The sequence below is a fragment of the Magnolia sinica genome, chromosome 3, assembly GCF_029962835.1.
Source record: "Magnolia sinica isolate HGM2019 chromosome 3, MsV1, whole genome shotgun sequence".
Taxonomy (NCBI): domain Eukaryota; kingdom Viridiplantae; phylum Streptophyta; class Magnoliopsida; order Magnoliales; family Magnoliaceae; genus Magnolia; species Magnolia sinica.
Genome location: NC_080575.1, coordinates 68,159,391 through 68,181,682, shown reverse-complemented (window position 1 = coordinate 68,181,682; position 22,292 = coordinate 68,159,391). Strand labels below are relative to the sequence as shown.

Sequence of the window (22,292 nt, the reverse complement as noted above, 5' to 3'; positions counted from 1 at the left end):
GCATGTTTTGTTATTCAAAAAGATTTGTCTAACTTGGGTCTATGGATAATCTCCCTTCTCCAAACAATGCTTTCGTTGCTTATGTACAATCACTAGAACTAACATCAGAACTGTTGTTGCCCATGAGATATCCATGCTTCTTAAAAAAGATATGCAACTTGGAATGGTGGAAGATACTTTCCTTCCAGGACTCTTGTCATGATTTTCGCTGCAATAATGGTACATGCATTTAGATATTGACTTTGGAAGGTTTGCCTCATCTGTATGTTATTTTAGTTAGTTTTACAGGGAGCACTTGTTTCTGTTCAGCTTTAGTGTTGTTATATGGGAATCATTTATCAGGAATCGTATGATCCACAAACTCGGGATATATGCAATGTGCTTGGTTTTTTTTTTTTTAGTTTGTACAGTTGGGCTCATGGTGAGCGATCTAGATCGTCACTGTGATGTGAACCCACTTTGGATGAGCCATTCCCTAGAATTCTCCCCAAGTGAAAGACTCTAGCCTCAAATGTGGAGACTTTTTCCTGTTAAATGTGGATTGTTTGAGATGTTTCTGTGGAGGACATTAGGAAGCATCTATCCACAGTGGAGCCAACAGGCAAACGGTCAGGATCACAGAACCATGCACCCGCTTGTATAGCCTGAAAATGTCAGCTTTGAATATCCACTGGTAGTGGTTGAAGATCATCTAATACCTCTTCGTTTTTCTATTGGATGTTCTCATTTTATGTTTTAGACTTCATTAGTTTGTTAACATTTGGAAATGATGTATCTTGCGCTTGGAGTCATGTCTGGAGGGAAACTGTCATTATTTTCAACTGTAACTTTTATCTGAATACACAGATTAGACACGGGGAAGCTGTTGGAATAATAGGGCCTTCTGGCACAGGGAAATCAACAGTGTTGAAGATTATGGCTGGACTTCTTGCTCCAGACAAGGTATGTGATCTGATGCAATTGCATATATATGAGTTTGTTTTCATTGTAGCTTTTATGGTGGCTAATAATAATTTTCGTGAACTTATTAATTTTGCAAGTCATTCTTAGGGTATCATTTACAAATAAAATCTATTGCTTCATGAGCAGGGCGAGGTCCGTATCTGTGGAAGAAAGAGGCAGGGTTTGATCAGTGATGAGGAAATATCTGGCCTTCGGATCGGCTTGGTATATTTTTAACCCAAACTACTAATGCTAATCAAGGCTAGAAACTTCAAATAAAATGTGTCTATGTTCCTCATGTAAATTTGTTTCCCTAAATGTGGTTATATTCCTCTTCATTTTGAACCATTTTTGGAGAGGTACATCAAGCCGTAAAAACATACTCGCATATTTAGTTTTAGAACTACTCTGCTATCTGTATTGAACACAGTGCTTGATGGAATTCACTAATATTAGGACCTGTTTGGATGCAGTAAAAGTTCTATCCTGCATGACCAGTTCTGTAGTTAATTGGATCTCTAGCGTAAAGGTGGTTGTTTGTAATGTCCAGCCCTGATTAGGGCTGTAATTTTCCATCTTAGTTTCGCTAAGTCAGGTTTTCTCATTTTTATTTTTTTTTGTTAATTCTTTAAAAAAAAAAATAATAATTCTAGCATTGAATGTGCGTCACATGTGCAAATGTGCAAATGTGTCAATATGCACATGTCCATGTCTTGTCCCATTGTCCATCTTCAAGCACCCTACATGTGCCGTCGTCCATCTTCACGCACCCTACATGTGCCAAAATCAATCTTTAAGTGTGCTGCTTGTGCTGTCATCAATCTACAAGCACCCACTTGCGCCACATGTGCCAGATGTTCATTCCCTATCCAGGGTGTTTGACAAAAACATGCAGCACAGGCTATCCAGTGCAAGCCATCCAGGGTAGACTATCATGGATAGCCTATCAGGGATAGAACTTCTGCTGCATCCATTGTTTTGAATATTAGTATTGGGGAGCATTGACTGGGCCAAAAAAGATACAATATGGGGTGTATGTATCGGACTCGTGTTGGACAGTAAGAGTTCGGATTAGCCATGTTTTTTGGCCCAAACGATACTGAAAAATAATCAGGAAAATAGAAAAAATTAGACCCCGGAATCTATCAATATATATATATATATATATATATATATATATATATATATATATATATTGAAATGTCTCTAACATGGTATTCAATGGTCTTTCAGACAATTCTTTGATAAAAGTGTTGTTTGTCAGCTTGACCTGCTGAAAGTCAACCAAATAGGCCTTAATCAAATACAAATCAAGCATGAATTTAATAGATTAGGTTCTATTATAATGTTTTTGAGTGGCAACCAAACTTTATTAAGAAAGAAACAAAGGAGCTAAATAGTTCTACAAGCCAAAAAAAAATGGATAATGAGATTTCATCCTAAGAAGTGAACAGAATCAGCCCCCCATGAGCCTACAAAAGAAAAATGATTACATCCAGCCAAAAAAATTATAAGAAATATAATTTTTAAAAAATAAAAAAGAAAGAAAGAAAATTTTATAAGAAGCACCCAGGATATAACCCAGTTATGAGGTCTGTCAAAGATGTCTTGCCACTTACCAAAAGCATTTCAAAAAACCAAGACAATAAAAAAAAAGTTGATAGCCTTCCCCTTCTAAGTACTCCTATTCCGCTTCAATTCATTGAATCTCACTCAGATCTTTTGCTTTGATCCCAAAGTAGGCTTAGATCTTGTACAAAATGAGTTTTTAAGCTTCCTCCATGGTTGAGATAAAGAAATGAAAAACAAGAAAAAAGTTGGAAAAACTGAAATGGGGCCTTTTTGGCTGTATTTGTCCCATATCGGCACCCATACATTGCAATTCCTGTCAATGATGTTTGCATCAACTTATTTGTACTGCAAAAAATCAAGTCTTTTGTTGATCCTTTTAGTTATTTTGTTGGATAACAGGTATTTCAGAGTGCAGCGCTTTTTGATTCTCTGACTGTCCGTGAAAATGTCGGTTTCCTTTTGTAAGAAACTTCTGAAATTCCTGTGAATGAGTTTGACAGACCTTCCAGTTACAGCTTCAGACTGATAGATACTCGCTGATACTCCTATTATTGTATTACTCCTTTGTTGCTAGGTATGAAAATTCCAGCATGTCAGACGATCAAATATCAGAGCTTGTGACAGAAAATTTGGCAGCCGTTGGCTTGAAGGTAAAAACCTTAACTGCTGATAGAATCACTGAATGATTCTCGCACTTCAATAGATTCTTCTACACCTAAGCATTGTGGTGTTTTAGCAAAGAAGTTTCCAAAGGTGGGTCATCTATGGTGTGTGTAGCTTGTTTCGTTGGTGTTTAGCTTTTTGACGCAGCCGGAGATGGCAAGTGGACAAACGTTCTAAGAATCAATGATTGTGCAAAGCCCAACCATCCACTAGCCAATTGCTAGTGATAACTAACTCCCCTTCTCTTCTTCCAAAAGCACAAATAAAGAAAGCTGAACATTTATTGCTCATAAGAAACATATTGAGCTCACATGTCCCCTTAAGGGGGTTTAAATGGGCAAACAAAACATAAGGAAACCCTAAGTTAAGTGAAAGGGCTAAACTCTAAACTACCCTTTAGTCATGGTATTAAGAAAAGGTTATGCATTGGCTGTTATGTAATGGTAACGTGCTGTAATGCCTGTTCTGAAAATAAAAATGTACTGTTAATGGCTGTAATGGGTTGATACGGGCCCGGAATGGTGTGATACAGGGCCGATGCATTTTTCTTCCTTTAATTTTTTAAAACCGTTGTAGGGCTGTTACATCTCATATTGGAACAGTCATAAGGTTGACCGTTACGGCCATCATTACCGTTATTGAATACCTTGCCTTAGTTATTTCCAAAATGAACCAAGTAGGGGCATTTAGGACATTTCCAACTTATTGAAAGACTAAAGAAACTTTTTTTTTTTTGTTACACACACACCCTCACACCCATGCACACCATATGGGTACTCAAACCCATGATCTCAGTGTTAAAAACCACAAGGTCTACCACTGAGCCATGAGTAGGGACCCAAAAGACTAAGGAAACTTGAACATATGGTAATAACATCCAATCTTCACTCATGTGCCCATGGGCCCACACGTGTGATCATGTGGAACCCACAAGCTGAAATTGCATGGAATAGTCTACCACGGCGCGTGCGAAAGCTTGGCGGAGCTATAAAATTATGGTAAGTCCCGGGGGGGGGGGGGGGGGTGTGATTAGGACAACTTTAAAAATCTTTGCCAATTAATATACTTTACCAATTAAAACTAATGAGGCAAATTAACTTCCAAGCCAAAGTGGATCCAATTACATAGACTACAAGAGATATACCAATCAAGCAACTAGTCTATAAAAGATGGTAAGCTTGTGTGTGCTTTGCAAGTTAAGTGCCTGGCATACAATCCAATTCAAGAATTCATTCTGTTTTACTAATCGAACACATAAACATGAACAGAGTTGTGCTCAAATGACAATTGCAAACACGAGCATGTATAGTGGTTCGGTTTTCCTACTCCACTCCCGACGGACACACTTTCCTCGAGTGTACCGGTATTCACAATCTTAAGAGTTTTCAATAGTTTTACCCCAAACATTTACAGCGCTACACGAGGATGTAACTCACGTACACCCTCGTGTCGCAGGAATATGTTTCCACTTGTGTCGGTTGCTCCCTTAAGAGACTTTAGTTGGTTTTTTTTATCGGATAACTAACAACCACAAGCAGTCCAAGGCCCTACGTACACTTTTACCGAAGGCTTCCCATGGAGACTAACACGTTGTGTTTGGTGAATTCGGCCCTACACAAGAGCCTATGTCCTACACAAGATTGAGCTTGTTGGATCGAGCCCCTTTTGTAGCGCATTCTTGAGATGATTCTTCAATGCTCTCTCGTGCTTGAATTAACTTCTCAATGCTCCCCTGATCGTTGAGGTGACCAGGGTGGTGGGAGGATGATGGAATCTCCTACAACTAATGGTTAGTTGATTTTCCATGGGATTCACCTAGATGGGTGTTCTAGAGGATTTAGACAAGGATTTGACTCTAGGTTTAGTGTCTAATCTCTGAAACATGGATGAGATCAAGTTCATCTTCAAAGAGAGTTTTGAATGCTTATTCAAGTGATAAATCACAAGGAAGATTACTTATATCTCTTTGGTTTAAAGACTTAGGATGAGGGATATGAGTGAGGAATCACTTATGCTTCTATTGCACCAAAAATCATTCAAATGCCGAAATGCCGAATGCCCCATATAAAGGAAATGAGTTCCAACAGTAAAAAAAAAATTAAAAAAAAAATTAAAAAAAAAAAAAAAAAACAGGCAGAAAATGGTTCCTTCGATTGATCGAGCAACCCTTCGATAGGATTGAAGGTCCCTTGATGGGATCGAGAAAATCTAGAAAATAGACGGTTGTTGGATGTTTCTGGTCACTTTTGATCGTTCAAATGTTCGATCGAGAGGCATCGACGGTCTGTCAATGGTATCAAAGTTCACCTGAAATTTGTTGTTTTGGGCTTGAATTTTTACAGCAGCTTTCCACCCATTTTAGCCTAACTTATAATGTTCCAATTTGGCTCCTAAAGCTTTCTGATAATTAATCAAGGTTTACCTATAAAGGTTAGGATCATTTACAGGCTAGGTTGTTTTTTATCTAAGGTTAGGGTCACCAAGGCTCCTCGATTTACCTGTTTCCTTCTTGTCCTCTAGTGTCTTCGGTCTTTAGCTTCCAAAGGCTCAATTGACTCACTAACACATAACTCGCATGATTGACAAATAGATGCACAAATCAGTGCACTAACACATGCATGTTTGATTAGGTTAGTCCCTCCCTTAAACAACGGGTGACATCCCGGCACTCTTGGCTTAGAACTCTCATCACTTGTTACAGATGGATTAAAATGATCCTCCCATGAATAGTTGTAGATTGGAATGTCATCAAAAGATACAACGATAAACTTAACTATGAACGGCTGTGGAATCTTTGTCATCACCAGCATAAATGCACTGCTCTGATAGGCCAAACGGCATGACTAACCAGACATAGAACCCATCCTTTGTCTTAGAAGTTTTCTTCCATTCATCTCTTGGATGATTATGAGATGATACCCACTTCTTATGTTGATATTCAAAAAGATCGTTAAGTTGTAAAATTGGTCATCATTTGAAGTATGTTATCCAAACGTGGGATCAAGAAAACATACTTTAATTATCTTGTTGATGGCATGGCGGCACGTTTGGCAACTATTGTCCTTCTTTGGAGTTAAAAGAGCAAACAATGCACAAGCTGATTCCTCCACCAATTGACAAACCTCAGCATATTCTATTAGATCCATTTGACATGCAGGGAGATTTGACAAAGTTGCTCCAGGAACCAAATTGATTGCATGATGAACATCACACATGGGTGGCAGTTGATTTGGCTACTGATCAGGAGCCAAAATTTGAAATTAGGATAGTATATCTTGAATCTCATGTGGTTTGGTGGAGACTTCGTTGGTTAGTTCTAGCTTGTATTCGCACTATACGAAAACGCACACTATCCGCTATTCCTGAATCTCTTCAATGAATCACACATGCTAAGCACTATTAAATATGGCTTGTCCCCATCAGGTTCTCCATCTCTCATAGGCTTGAGATTGCTGCCTTTTGTGCATGAAACTGTATGTATTTTTGTGGCCCCTTATGAGTCACATCTTTGTCGTATTACCATGGTCGTCCTAGCAGCATGTCTGACTTTTGTTGGAATAATGACACACCAAAACGATTATTTGTAATGACGCAAGTAGAAGTCCACTAAGCACTTCTTTGTTAGGGAACAAATGTATAATTGATCCGTGCAATTTGTATGCCTTCGGGTGCTTTTAGGCTTTCAGCTTTAACTTGTCAATTATGTTCTACAAAGCCACAAATTTCTATCTCTCTTTGCAAAGTGATGAAAATTTTATTAAAAAAGCGCTAAAGGCGTGCAAAGCTACAAAGCCCCAAAGGAAGCTAAAAGAGACCCTCTACATGAATATTCAAAGAAAATGCCGAGTCTTTAACATTCACTTTTGCCCACTCAACCATCCCTGACACCAACCCATGCTTGTCTTTGAAGCATTGGTTGTTCCTTTCGCCCCATATGGTCTAAAGACAGCTAATAAGGACAATCTCCATAAAAGCTTCCCTTATCGTGACCACCCCGTGCCAAGCTTGTAACAATCTCAATTGATGTGGGCATTACCCATGGGATCTCGAAAATCCCCAACAAACCCTCCCAAATCATCCTTGTGAGCGGACAATGAATAAACATGTCATTTACAAATTCTTCATTGTTAAGACACATGGGACAAATGTTCAAAATAATCATTGCCCCTTTTTTTTTAAAGGTTGTTGATGGTGAGCACTCTCCTTCTACCTGCTAGCCAAGCAAAGGCTGCCACCTTAGGGGGGCACTATATTGCCATGCCCAAGCCACCAAAATTAAACCTGACCTGACCTCTCATGAGTTATCAAACTATAGAACTCCATCAAAAACTTGATTGACTTCGACACTCCTCAACTCATGGTATTCTTGCCTCAGGCAAAAAGCTAAGCCCCGGAGCATAGCTAAAGCCTAACAAACTCCTCCATCTCGTTCGATAGATTTCTTCAACATGACAGAGACCACACCCACTTCTTTTCTTGAATAAAAAAACATTTGGCAATTGTAATGTTGTTATTTGTCGCAATCCTGGTGAGCCTATGAAATTCAAATAAGAGGGGTCTTTCCCCTATCCCAAAGTCTTCCCCAAACCTCATCCTCTCACCCACCTTGAATTTAGTTGCCACACTTTCAATGACCTTCTAAATCTTAGAGGTCGTATACAATGAGAACCCTTTTCCCACCACCCATTTGTTGGGGCTCCATACTTTGCAATCAATACTTGGCACCACAAAGAGCCATCCTTAAACTTGAATCTCCACAACCACTTTCCCAGCAATGCCTCATTAATTGCTTCCAACTGCTTCATCCTCACCCCAATCTCCCAATTTGGCTTGCAAAAGACGCTTCAGTGGCTTAGCTACACGAAGAGGAAGGCCTAGATACATGGATGTGAAGCAATCAACATCACATCCAAACACCATAACCAAATCCTTGATTTTCTCTTTTGATGTGCAAATTCCTAACATTTCACTCCTTGAGATGTTCACCCTGAGGCCTAAAACAATTTCAAAGCACTTAATGATCTTGGTCTCAAATGTCACGAAAAATGATGGTATCATCAATAGACTGTAAGTGGGAAACCTGAGGCCCTCCCCACCACAACATTCATATCATGGTATCCAAAAATGGTTACGTAATGGCCATTATAGGAAATTTTACTTGTAACACCCTGCTATGACCGATACAACTTTTTCACACACACACACGAGAGAGAGAGAGAGAGAGAGAGAGAGAGAGAGAGAGAGAGAGAGAGAGAGTGGGTGTGTGTGTGTGTGTGGATTGAGACCATCTATACCTCTTTCAAGTACTAGCTATTATTAACACGATTAGTGCTCGTCTTAGTGTTCTGAACAATCTTGTTATCTTGGGTGAGTTCTAAGGGAGGGAGATCATCTATACCTCTTTAAAGTACTTGCCATTATTAGCACCATTAGTGCTTGTTTTAGTGTTCTGGTCGTGGATTGAGACCATCTATACCTCTTTCAAGTACTTGCTATTATTAGCACCATTAGTGCTCATCTTAGTGTTCTGGACAATCTTGTTATCTTGGGTGAGTTCTAAGGGAGGGAGATCATCTACACCTCCTTCAAGTACTTGTTATTATTAGCGCCATTAGTGCTCATCTTAGTGTTCTAGACAATCTTGTTATCTTGGGTGAGTTCTAAGGGAGGGAGATCATCTATACCTCCTTCAAGTACTTGCTATTATTAGCACCATTGTGTGTGTGTGTGTGTGGATTGAGACCATCTATACCTCTTTCAGGTACTAGCTATTATTAGCACCATTGCTCGTCTTAGTGTTCTGGACAATCTTGTTATCTTGAGTGAGTACTAAGGGAGGGAGATCATCTATACCTCCTTCAAGTACTTTCTATTATTAGCACCATTAGTGCTTGTTTTAGTGTTCTGGACGTGGAATGAGACCATCAATACCTCTTTCAGGTACTTGCTATTATTAGCACCATTAGTGCTCATCTTAGTGTTCTGGACAATCTTGTTATCTTGGGTGAGTTCTAAGGGAGGGATATCATCTATTCCTCCTTCAAGTACTTGCTATTATTAGCACCATTAGGCCTCATCTTAGTGTTCTGGACAATCTTGTTATCTTGGGTGAGTTGCAAGGGAGGGAGATCATCTATACCTTCTTCAATACTTGCTATTATTAGCACCATTGTGTGTGTGTGTGGATTGAGACCATCTATACCTCTTTTAGGTACTAGCTATTATTAGCACTATTAATGCTCATCTTAGTGTTCTGGACAATCTTGTTATCTTGGGTGAGTTCTAAGGGAGGGAGATCATCTATACCTCCTTCAAGTGCTTGCTATTATTAGCACCATTAGTGCTTGTTTTAGTGTTCTGGATGTGGATCGAGACCATTTATACCTCTTTCAGGTACTTGCTATTATTAGCACCATTAATGCTTATCTTAGTGTTCTAGACAATCTTGTTATCTTGGGTGAGTTCTAAGGGAGGGAGATCATCCATACCTCCTTCAAGTACTTGCTATTATTAGCGCCATTAGTGCTCATCTTAGTGTTCTAGATAATCTTGTTATCTTGGGTGAGTTCTAAGGGAGGGAGATCATCTATACCTCCTTCAAGTACTCGCTATTATTAGCACCATTGTGTGTGTGTGGATTGAGACCATCTATACCTCTTTCAGGTACTAGCTATTATTAGCACAATTAGTGCTCGTCTTAGTGTTCTGGACAATCTTGTTATCTTGAGTGAGTTCTAATGGAGGGAGATCATCTATACCTCCTTCAAGTACTTTCTATTATTAGCACCATTAGTGCTTGTTTTAGTGTTCTGGACGTGGATTGAGACCATCTATACCTCTTTTAGGTACTTGCTATTATTAGCACCATTAGTGCTCATCTTATTGTTCTGGACAATCTTGTTATCTTGGGTGAGTTCTAAGGGAGGATATCATCTATACCTCCTTCAAGTACTTGCTATTATTAGCACCATTAGTGCTCATCTTAGTGTTCTGGACAGTCTTGTTATATTGGGTGAGTTCTAAGGGAAGGAGATCATCTATACCTTCTTTAAGTACTTGCTATTATTAGCACCATTGTGTGTGTGTGTGTGTGTGGGTTGAGACCATCTATACTTCTTTCAGGTACTAGCTATTACTAGCACCATTAGTGCTCGTCTTAGTGTTCTGGACAATCTTGTTATCTTGGGTGAGTTCTAAGGGAGGGAGATCATCTATACCTCCTTCAAGTACTTGCTATTATTAGCACCATTAGTGCTTGTTTTAGTGTTCTGGACTTGGATTGAGACCATCTATACCTCTTTCAAGTACTTGCTATTATTAGCACCATTAGTGCTCATCTTAGTGTTCTGGACAATCTTGTTATCCTGGGTGAGTTCTAAGGGAGGGAGATCATCTATACCTCCTTCAAGTACTTGCTATTATTAGCACCATTAGTGCTTGTTTTAGTGTTCTAGACGTGGATTGAGACCATCTATACCTCTTTCAGGTACTTGCTATTATTAGCACCATTAGTGCTCATCTTGGTGTTCTGGACAATCTTGTTATCCTGGGTGAGTTCTAAGGGAGGGAGATCATCTATACCTCCTTCAAGTACTTGCTATTATTAGCGCCATTAGTGCTTATCTTAGTATTCTGGACAATCTTGTTATCTTGGGTGAGTTGTAAGGGAGGGAGATCATCTATACCTCCTTCAAGTACTTGCTATTATTAGCACCACTGTGTGTGTGTGTGGATTGAGACCATCTATACCTCTTTCAGGTACTAGCTATTATTAGCACCATTAGTGCTCGTCTTAATGTTCTGGACAATCTTGTTATCTTGGGTGAGTTCTACGGGAGGGAGATCATCTATACCTCCTTCAAGTACTTGCTATTATTAGCATCATTAGTGCTCATCTTAGTGTTCTGGACAATCTTGTTATCTTGGGTGAGTTCTAAGGGAGGGAGATCATCTATAGCTCCTTCAAGTACTTGCTATCATTAGCACCATTAGGTGTGTGTGTGGATCGAGACCATCTATACCTCTTTCAGGTACTAGCTATTATTAGCACCATTAGTGCTTGTTTTAGTGTTCTGGACATGGATTGAGACCATCTATACCTCTTTTAGGTACTTGCTATTATTTGCACCATTAATGCTCATCTTAGTGTTCTGGACAATCTTGTTATCTTGGGTGAGTTCTAAGGGAGGGATATCATCTATACCTCTTTCAAGTACTTGCTATTATTAGCACCATTAGTCCTCCTCTTAGTGTTCTGGACAATCTTGTTATCTTGGGTGAGTTGTAAGGGAGGGAGATCATCTATACCTTCTTCAAGCACTTGCTATTATTAGCACCATTGTGTGCGTCTGTGGATTGAGACCATCTATACCTCTTTCAAGTACTAGCTATTATTAGCACCATTAGTGCTCGTCTTAGTGTTTTGGACAATCTTGTTATCTTGGGTGAGTTCTAAGGGAGGGAGATCATCTATACCTCCTTCGTGTACTTGCTATTATTCGCACCATTAGTGCTTCTTTTAGTGTTCTAGACGTGGATTGAGACCTTCTATATCTCTTTTTGGTACTTGCTATTATTAGCACCATTAGTGCTCATCTTAGTGTTCTGAACAATCTTGTTATCTTGGGTGAGTTCTAAGGGAGGGAGATCATCTATACCTCCTTCAAGTACTTGCTATTGTTAGCGCCCTTAGTGCTCATCTTAGTGTTCTGGACAATCTTGTTCTCTTGGGTGAGTTCTAAGGGTGGGAGGTCATCTATACCTCCTTCAACTTCTTGCTATTATTAGCACCATTGTTTATGTGTGTGGATTGAGACCATCTATACCTCTTTCAGGTACTAGCTATTATTAGCACCATTAGTGCTCGTCTTAGTGTTCTGGACAATCTTTTTATCTTGAGTGAGTTCTAAGGGAGGGAGATCATCTATACCTCCTTCAAGTACTTTCTATTATTAGCACCATTAGTGCTTGTTTTAGTGTTCTAGACGTGGATTGAGACCATCTATACCTCTTTCAGGTACTTGCTATTATTAGCACCATTAGTGCTCATCTTAGTGTTCTGGACAATCTTGTTATCTTGGGTGAGTTCTAAGGGAGGGATATCTTCTATACCTCCTTCAAGTACTTGCTATTATTAGCACCATTAGTGCTCATCTTAGTGTTCTGGACAATCTTGTTAGCTTGGGTGAGTTCTAAGGGAGGGAGATCATCTATAACTTCTTCAAGTACTTGCCATTATTAACACCATTATGTGTGTGTGTGGATTGAGACCATCTATACCTCTTTCAGGTACTAGCTATTATTAGCACCATTAGTGCTCGTCTTAGTGTTCTGGGCAATCTTGTTATCTTGGGTGAGTTCTAAGGGAGGGAGATCATCTATACCTCCTTCAAGTACTTGCTATTATTAGCTCCATTATTGCTTGTTTTGGTGTTCTGGACGTGGATTGAGACCATCTATACCTATTTCAGGTACTTGCTATTATTAGCTCCATTAGTGCTCTTCTTAGTGTTCTGGACAATCTTGTTATCTTGGGTGAGTTCTAAGGGTGGGAGATCATCTATACGATCTCTCTCCCTCCTTCAAGTACTTGCTATTATTAGTGCCATTAGTGCTTATCTTAGTTTTCTGGACAATCTTGTTATCTTGGGTGAGTTCTAAGGGAGGGAGATCATTTATACCTCCTTCAAGTACTTGCTATTATTAGCACCATTAGTGCTTGTTTTAGTGTTATGGACAATCTTGTTATCTTGGGTGAGTTCTAAGGGAAGGAGGGAGGGACCATCTATACCTCCTTCAGGTACTTGCTATTAGTAGCTCCATTAATGCTCGTTTTAGTGTTCTGGACAATCCTATTATCTTGGGTGAGTTCTACTTGAGCTGATCCTGGTCTCGAAGCAAACAAACGCGACATAAAGCCACTTGTAATAGAATGGGAAGGTGTGTACGCCTTGACTGGAAGCCGCTATGTGATGGGGACATCTTGCGCACATGCGCCCCCCCCCCCCCCCCCCCCTCCGCATAGACGCAAGGAGGAGGGCCCCACCATCGATCTAGATCGATGATGACGTCTGAGGAAGACCTCCTAGTTAGAGGACTGCGTTTTGGTTCGTTGGAGTGGACCCGATAGTCTTGTGAATTCCACCATGGGTTCTCATGATTGTGGCCCACTATTCTAATTAATCTAGTACTTTGGATTTTGCTTATTATTTTTATTAGGAATATCATGGATGGTTTAGATTGCTTTGATTAGTTGTTAATTTTTATTACTTCGTTTCCAAGTAATAGGTTATGCACATGGCGCGAGTTTTGGGGTATAAGATTTTATTATAAATAGGCACCCCTTATAGTCTTTTTTCTCATGAAAGATTAATAAAATTTCTACGTTTTTCTGCTCCTCTAAATTTCTGAGTTGTGGAGATCCAATTGGGTGTGAAACCATCCCTTCCTCAAGCCGACTACCGTAGTGTGAAGCCACACCTATCCCGATTCACCCCCACCTTCTATCATCTATATTTCTCTTCTCCTACGATCATCTACGCTTCAAATCCATCCTTTATTGCAACCGTTTTTCTCTCTACAACAAATCTCCAGAATCTGACCCTGCGGGAGGGTTGAAGCTTTGGCGGAGCACCACGCGCAAACCGTGTATTGGATCAGGCTGAAATTTGGAGGTTGTGTCCCACCCCTGGCCAATTAGGGCCAAGCTAGCCGTTTTTTGATTTGTGGGCCTCGCACACGTGCGGCACACCTCCAGCGTACGTGCGTCTGGGCCTTCACCGCTGTCCATGCATGACACTTCTCTAGTTCGTCTTTTTCCTCTCTTTCACCCCTCTTTCACCCCTAATCCCTAACCCTAACCCTAACCCTAAATTCCTCAAATCCCCAATTTTATGCCCTTTCTTCAACCTTAGGATTCCCCGAATTAAAATCTGTGAAACCTTTGGATTGGGGAATTATTTCTGTGCATGTGTAGATGAACTTACCCTCCTTTGATTATTGTTTGGTTTATAATTTTGATTGATCCAACCCTAGCTTGTGTAGGCCTAAGCCTGCATAGAGTTCCCTTGATTGAATGCTTGAACTTTTGTGTGGGATATGGAATTTTGTGTAATTGTTTCCGAACTAATGTGATCTAAAGCTTGAAAATCTTACATATCATATTTGAATTTCATGTCCTGCATCAAATTTGGTGTCAGAGCACAAGGTTTTTATAGGGGAATGCATTGCATGTTTAGGGTTTAGTTTATTTGTGTCCATTATGCATCAAGTATCATCATATAGAGCTGCTTAGAGGTCCATAATTCCTGATATAAGCTGCTGAATTTTCTGCTATTAGAAAATCCCCATATCTCTTTGCTGGATTTTCTGTTGACAGATTCTTTGGGCAGATAAGTTGCTGGAAATTGAATAGTATTATGTCGTCTCCCCCATATAGAGTCCTATAGGAGCATTTAGTCCCATCTAGGCGCATATAGTCGTATTAGAAAGTCCTTAAGTCGAGTTAGTAGTTGTATGCCTACATGTACAGGTCGTGGTTTTGGCTTGCACCCTACACTAAATATGAAGCAATTACAAGAGTCACTGAACAACCTAACCCAGCAGTTTGAGTCTTTAGGTAAGCGCTTGGAACAACGTATGGACCAATGCTTTGAACAGCTTGATGTGTGCATTACCCAATTAGAGACCTCCGCCAAGGCAAACCCCACCATTGGGGAAGATGCCCAATCTCAGACAGGTGGTCAGGAGGATAGACCAAGGAATGGAGATGGCCAAAGAATCGGTTATGGGCGTGCACCCATGCACCCACCCCGTGAGGGACATCAAGACCACTATGACCCCGATGCGCAACTTCTCAAAGGATTTAAATGCCCCCACGTTTGATGGTCACTTGAACCCTAAAGCTTTTTTAGATTGGTTGACAAATACGAACCACTATTTTGAGTAGTACGACATGTATGGCCTTGTGGCTAGAGAGAGTGCACCAAAGGCTAGTGTAGAGTTACTCACTAAGGCCATTCCAGTAGTAGATGAGTTTTGTGATGTCTTTCCTGATGATCTACCGGATGAGTTTCCCCCTATGAGAGATGTACAGTATACCAGGACGTGGGACACCGTACTACCTATAGCTGAGTTTGCGTTTAATAGTTCTGTTGATAGGTCCAAAGGAAGTCCTTTTGAAGTTGTTACTGGTTATAAACCTAGGAAACCTATTGATCTTGTCCCTATGTTATAGTCCCATAGGCCATCAGAGTTTACAGAGTCTTTTGTGCATCACATTCACTCATTGCATCAAGAAATCAAGTGAAAGATTACTACTAGTAATGAATATTACAAAATTTCTGTAGACCAACATAAACGATTCAAAGAATTCAATGTAGGGGATTCTGTGATGGTCCGCATCAGGCTAGAGCTGTACCCTCAGGGAGTCATTCGTAAATTACATGCGCATAGCGTTGGACCATTCAAAATTATAAAACGAAACGGTCTCAATGCATATGTGGTAGATCTTCCATCTTTCATGGGAATTAGTTTCACATTCAATGTGGAGTATCTAGTTGCATTTCAAGGGACCACTGATACATTGTTCGACCTTTTACTTAACCATCCTGATTCCCTAGACCTTTCCTTTAATCCATGGCCTACTCTGGACCCATCTTCCCAGCCTCTACCTTCCATACATACCCTTCCCACACCCAGAGAAGAGATAAAGGATATTCTGGACCATCAGATAGTATCGACGTCGGACGGCGGATTTCAAAAGTTCTTGGTCAAGTGGAAGTCACGCTCAGCTTCAGACAGTATGTGGCTCGCTGAGGAGGAGCTTCAGAGACTTGATCCTGACATATTGGATCGGTTCAGGAGTTTTGTTTCGCCAGTGGCGAAACCTTCACAACCGAGGAGAATTGATGGGGACATCTTGCGCACATACACGCCCCCCTTACGCACGTACGCAAGGAGGAGAAAGGCCCCACCATCGATCTGGATCGATGATGACGTCCAGGGAAGACTTCCTAGTTAGAGGACTGCGTTTTAGTTCATTGAAGTGGACCCGATAGTCATGTGAATCTCACCATGGGTTCTCATGATCGTGGTCCACTATTCTAATTAATTTAGCACTTTGGGTTTTGCTTATTATTGTTATTGGGAATATCACGGATGGTTTAGATTGCTTTGATTGGTTGTTATTTTTTATTACTTCGTTTCCAAGTAATAGGTTGCGCATATGACGCAAGTTTTGGGGCATGGGATTTTATTATAAATAGGCACCCCTTGTAGTCTTTTTTTTTTTTATTTATGGAAAATTAATAAAATTTCTGCTTTTTTCTGCTCTAAATTTTTGAGTTGTAGAGATCCAATTGGGTATGAAACCCTCCCTCGAAGGGCTGACTACCGTGGTGTGAAGCCACACCTATCCCGACTTGCCCCCACCTTCTACCATTTATATTTCCCTTTTCCTACGATCATCTATGCTTCAAATCCATTCTCTATTGCAGCCGTTTTTCTCTCTACAGTAGATTTTCAGAATTTGGCCTTGCAAGAGGGCTGAAACTTCGGTGGAGCACTACGCACAAACCGTGCATCGGATCAGGCTGAAATTTAGAGGTTTTGTGGCCCACCCCTGGCCAACCAGGGCCAAGCTGGCCGTTTTCTGATTTGTGGGCCCCACACACGTGCGGGACACCTCCAGCGCACATGCATCTGGGCCTCCACTGCTATCCATGCGTGACGCTTCTCTGGTTTGTCTCTCTCCTCTCTTTCACCCCTCTTTCATCCATAATCCCTAACCCTAACCCTAAATTCCTCAAATCCCCAATTTTATGCCCTTTCTTCAACCTTAAGGTTCCCCGAATTGAAATATGTGAAACCCTTGAATTGGGGAATTATTTTTGTGCATGTGTGGATGAATTTACCCTCCTTTGATTATTGTTTGGTCTATAATTTTGATTGATCCAACCCTAGCTTATGTAAGCCTGAGCCTGCATAGAGCCTCCTTGATTGAATGCTTGAACTTTTGTGTGGGATATGAAATTTTGTGTAATTGTTTCTGAACTAACATGATCTAAATCTTGAAAATCTTGCACATCGTATTTGAATTTCATGTCTTGCATCACTATGCCTGGTCATTCTTTTTATTCTTGCACTTCTCGTTCCATCTATTATGCTTTATAAAAGTTGTTTAGTCAAACTGTCACCAAATGATGTTGGATGTCTGACTGCAATCTGTTGTAGTATCGTGCAATATGTTGCTTGGTTATTTCCATTAAACGAACAAATCATCAATTCATAATACTGTTGGGTGTACTCCTCAACAGCCAGGTTGTCTTAATATAGGGTGAGAAGTTCCTGAAACGTGACAATCTCATAATCGAGGAGCTAGAACCTCTGCTTAACCCTTACTTTTATTTCCTCCAATTATTTGACTGGGGGAATACCACAACGTTGTAGGTCCTCTTCAGCCATGTACCACTAGTCTTGGGTCATTGATGTCCTTTGGCTTCAAAGCCGCAAAATGCACCCTAACAGCTCCTAACATCTCATACCAATGGAAATGGAATTACATTAACTTCATCTAATCGTTGAAAATCTCAGGATCCAAATTACCATCATGATCCGCAGTCTTGATCTTTAGAAGAATTGTTATATACTTGATGTGATAATTCTGTTCTCCCTCAAGATTTACTGGATATTCTTGTCAACATGGGGATGCAAGTCTTGGGACCTTGCCATGGTTAGTGATCATGTTGAAGTCAGTGCACATCCCACTGTCAACGTGAAGTTCTTGTCATTCATTTCAGATCGTCCCGTGTTGATTGAAAGGAGAGATGGTTGGGGCATCTCTCCTGACAGGGACAGGAACATCCTTCGGTCTTACCTATTACCACACATACGGTTAAGGCTTCCCACTTAGGTGGATCTTGCCCAATTTTACTGTGCAAGACATTCCCAGACACCTTATAGGTTGTTGTTAAATGTGCAATTATCAGTTTTTACCCTTGTTCCTTCCTTCTATGATGGCCAAGTGGCTGGACTGACCACTTAACTGATTTGATGCAATTCATTTGCTTCATCTAATGTCCATCATTTGTCACATGGGTACTTGTCTTTATATATATATATATAAGTTTTTTTAATCTCCCTCTTATGATCTTATCTCAGTACCAAGAATGTCCACTTCTTGTCCCGTGTTAAATGCGCAATTATCAGTTTTAGGGAGTCGGTGAGTTAGCTAGAGTTATTGGTTTGGGATAAGGTATGATTAAGTTTTGGGGGTTGGAAGAAGGGAACAATATGTTTTTGGGAAGGGAAATATGGACAGTTAGGGTTGTGGTGATGGGGGAGAGGGACAATTAGAGTTTTGGAGAGGTAAAGAGACAAGTTAGGCATTTGGTAATTGATTTTGGAGATGGTAAGTTTTGAGATGGACGGATGAAGGAAAACAAAGAAATAACACAAATGGGTAAAGGACAAAAAGGGAAATTTCTATTCCAAGAGTGTCTTGCTTGTACACCACTTTCAATGCAACCGGAGATGCACCCCCCTCCCCAAAAGCACAAGAAAATAAAAATGAACTTGTATTTCTCGTAAGCAACATAATGAGTTCACAGGTCCCTTAAAGAGGTTTAAATTGGCAAAAAAACATAAAGATTCACAGATCAGATTTAGCCACCTAATACCCACCTGCCTTTGCATATGTGAGCAAACAGTCCAGGTTCAGCGTAGGTGGCCCAAGCAAGCTAACTCACAGCAGCTGCATGTACAAATACAAGGTCATCTCATCGGCCAAGCTTGGTAGCGTGAGCTTGTAACCTGAGCAGGGGCAATGGGTGGTGATGGACGGCTGACTTAAAAAAAAAAAAGAAAAAAAAAGAAAAAAAAAAGGTCATCTCATCGTGGGGGAAAGAGAACACGTTTTCTCAAATATGGCCTGAAAGATGGACTTCTGTTCACTAGGAAAATACCTGATTGAATATGCATCTTTTTCATTTTGAGCCTTCGTGGCTCTTATTTCATTCCATTTATTCACCCTCTTTTGTTTTAATCTGGGATCCAATCTGAACAATCAAGCCTGTGATGACCCTTGGACCCTGAGCGCTTGGATTTCTTGATGGTTTTTCATCTTTTATCATTTGATGCAGTTGTCAAAGATACTGCTGTCCTTCTTATAGCTTATTTATGGCATATTTGGGACTAGCGCTTTCAGTACATACACATAAACCCTGGGATCCTGAGCTTTTGGGTTTATTGATGGTTTTTCATCTTTTACTCTTTGATTTAGTTGTTGAAGATACTGTTATTCTTCTTATAGCTTGTCAGCGCTTCTATTCACTTTGATAAATATTGAAAAAATCTAATTAACATTGTGCAGGATGTAGAGGATCGATTGCCTTCGGAGTTGTCTGGTGGAATGAAAAAACGAGTAGCATTAGCTCGGTCCATAATATATGATAATACAAAGGAGGCAGTAGAACCAGAGGTATGTGCAGTGTATATCACAAAGCACCTATGTGGTTTCAACCCTGACATTAGCATCTAAGTGTTAAACCACTGCTATATTTTGTAGTCAATCTTGGAAATACACTAGGTATGATTGTGTATCAGATTTCCTCTGTTTCCTTGTATAATACTTAGAATGTTCAACTCCTCGCAATATGATTGACCAAATACGAAATAACAAACACATATGCCCGTGAAAACTGGTACTCAATTGTTGAATCTCGCTTGAGGGTTTTCAATGAATATAGTTGGCGCAGTTGGAATGGTTATTTTCATCGTCTAGATTGTGGTTCAGGTTGCAGGACAGCACTGTCCCATAAAAACTTCAGGAGCACTATATTTTCAGGGATAAGCCATGGGTTCACCATTTTGATTTGAGAAATTACTGTCATAGTGTGCAATTTTGAGTTGTTAGAGGCCAAAATAAATAATAATAATAATAATAATAATAAAACCTCTTGATGTCAATTTGGTCATAATGGGAGTTGAGATGTCTTCAATATCATTTTTGAAAGCATTTGATACACGAGGTTTGATGTTGGAGGCAACAGTGACATATACCATGCCCTTCCTAGTTTTTCTTAAGGGTAATTTTCTCCTTGGAGTATTTCTCCAGAGCTAAGCAACATACAAGGTGGGCACCCTTGTCCTAATCGTTGAATACAAACAACAATTCAACAACTGATAACAATGACCGTAACTACAGCCATGTCAGGTTATCTTCTGTCATCTAGCGGAGGCATCTATGGAATATGTTCTTCATCAGGAAAATGAAAAGTTCCATTGGTGTGTGTGTGTGTTTTTTTTTTTATTTTTTTTTTTTAAATTTTTAAAGGAGAAGAAAAAGAAAAAAAAGGATGGCATGGCTGTAACTAGATCCATGGTATTACTTGCATTTGGAAACCAAACGGCCCCTAACTGGGGCAATGTAACCAGCAGTGAAACTCAGAAACCTGTTGGCTTATTTTTCTAACACTGTTGTGTTGTGGCAGGTGCTCTTGTATGATGAACCCACTGCTGGTCTTGACCCAATTGCGTCTACTGTAGTCGAAGATCTTATTCGCTCTCTCCATTTGAAAGGAGAAGACGCTCTTGGGAAACCAGGGAAGATTGCATCTTACGTCGTCGTCACTCACCAACATAGTACTATAAGAAGAGCAGTTGACAGGTGATAATATCCTCCCTAACTCCCCCCATCTCACCATTAGAGGATTCCACCTGTAAGCCAACCAAATCTTCTTGTATCGAACAGGCTTTTGTTTCTCCATGAGGGGAGAATCGTATGGGAAGGCATGACTAACGAGTTCACCACGTCAACTAATCCCATTGTTAGCCAGGTAATGCAGTATGTCAAATTCACAGCCTGCCATGTCTCCAGGAGCACTTACGGATATACCTTTAAAAGCCTAAGCTGGGTTTTCTTTTGTACTTGGGTTTGCAGTTTGCATCTGGAAGCTTGGATGGCCCAATCAGATATTGAAGGATATACTCCCCTGGTGAGGAATATATAAAACCCATTCATTTTGATGGCATTCTGGGGTTAGGGTGGAATTTTCTTTGCTACCAAGATGGATGGAGGGAACGAGACACTGTTTCCACTCCCATCTTCCTCTTACTTTCATTTCCCTCCCCTCCCAACCATTAACAGTTTCCAGCCATGTACCGGCAACTGTAGAGTGTTGATGATGAGGAAGACGATGGTATCAGATGTAGAATTCTCATGTCAGCATTGCAGATTTGTGAGGTTGACAGATAAGTTGTATGAAATGTAGGATGATGAGAAGGAGCTAACAAGGCAACTTCCAGCATTTATTGTACTTGCTGGTATCGTTCAATCACATAGGTTTACATTCTGATATTTCTCAAGGCTGTTGTTATTCAGTGTATGCTACAACTACAAAAAATAGCCGAATTCCCTAATAAGCCCACGCCAAACAACATACACACCAAAAGCGTGATATCCCATTTGTGTTTTTGTCTGTCACCCACAAATTCTTGAACTGGAGTAGTTGTGTTCAACAACATAATCCTAACGATTCTTGGAAACTACATACACCCAGCTTGTTGCTTGCTCAGTGACTTGGTCCCAAGGATGGCAGGCTCCGGGGAATCAACTTGGTCAGCTCATAAAACTTGGCTTAAGTACTGTTTGGTAAAAACTGAAACATTAGGTCTGAAAATTAATTTAAGTGCTGAATTTTAGTACTTGTAAGTATTGAAAAATCTGTTTGGTAATTTGTCTAAAAAAAGTCATGATATATGAAATTAAGCACTTTTTTTTTCCCACAAAAATCTGTATGGTAAACACAAACTATAAATGTTTGAAAATTGGCCGTTTGTCATATTTGCCCTGTTGTCTCAATTTTCTATGTTCTGTAGATTATGAGACAACCTGTTATTGCCATGCTACCAGATTGGCACACCTATGCCCTATTCATATATATCTCTTAAACATAATCTTTCGATTGATGGATGTATTCTTCTTCATGTAATAATCATAACCCTTGGATTGGTGTTCTCGAGTGGACAAATAATAAGAGAAGCACAACGACATTTCATATTTAACTGATAAAGGCTGATTTCAAGGATAGGATCATCGAATATTAATTAATTAATTA

General features: G+C 40.0%; 1 protein-coding gene and 1 non-coding gene across 3 annotated transcripts in view; both read left to right on the top strand.

Moving 5' to 3' along the window:
* LOC131240003 (protein TRIGALACTOSYLDIACYLGLYCEROL 3, chloroplastic) overlaps window positions 1–21,532 on the top strand; it is a 44,838-nt gene extending 23,306 nt beyond the window's left edge. For both annotated transcript variants that reach the window (XM_058237991.1, XM_058237990.1), the window contains 8 exons: window positions 847–942; window positions 1,090–1,167; window positions 2,914–2,975; window positions 3,089–3,164; window positions 19,547–19,654; window positions 20,667–20,842; window positions 20,927–21,011; window positions 21,116–21,532. In XM_058237991.1, the coding sequence (XP_058093974.1) occupies window positions 847–942; window positions 1,090–1,167; window positions 2,914–2,975; window positions 3,089–3,164; window positions 19,547–19,654; window positions 20,667–20,842; window positions 20,927–21,011; window positions 21,116–21,154 (720 nt within the window). In that variant the 3' untranslated portion in view covers window positions 21,155–21,532. The remainder of the gene's footprint in view (window positions 1–846; window positions 943–1,089; window positions 1,168–2,913; window positions 2,976–3,088; window positions 3,165–19,546; window positions 19,655–20,666; window positions 20,843–20,926; window positions 21,012–21,115) is intronic.
* Window positions 17,984–18,110, top strand: LOC131241899 (U6atac minor spliceosomal RNA). Its single transcript, XR_009169464.1, has one exon. It is a non-coding gene; the product is annotated as a U6atac minor spliceosomal RNA (small nuclear RNA).
* Window positions 21,533–22,292: the final 760 nt, after the last annotated feature.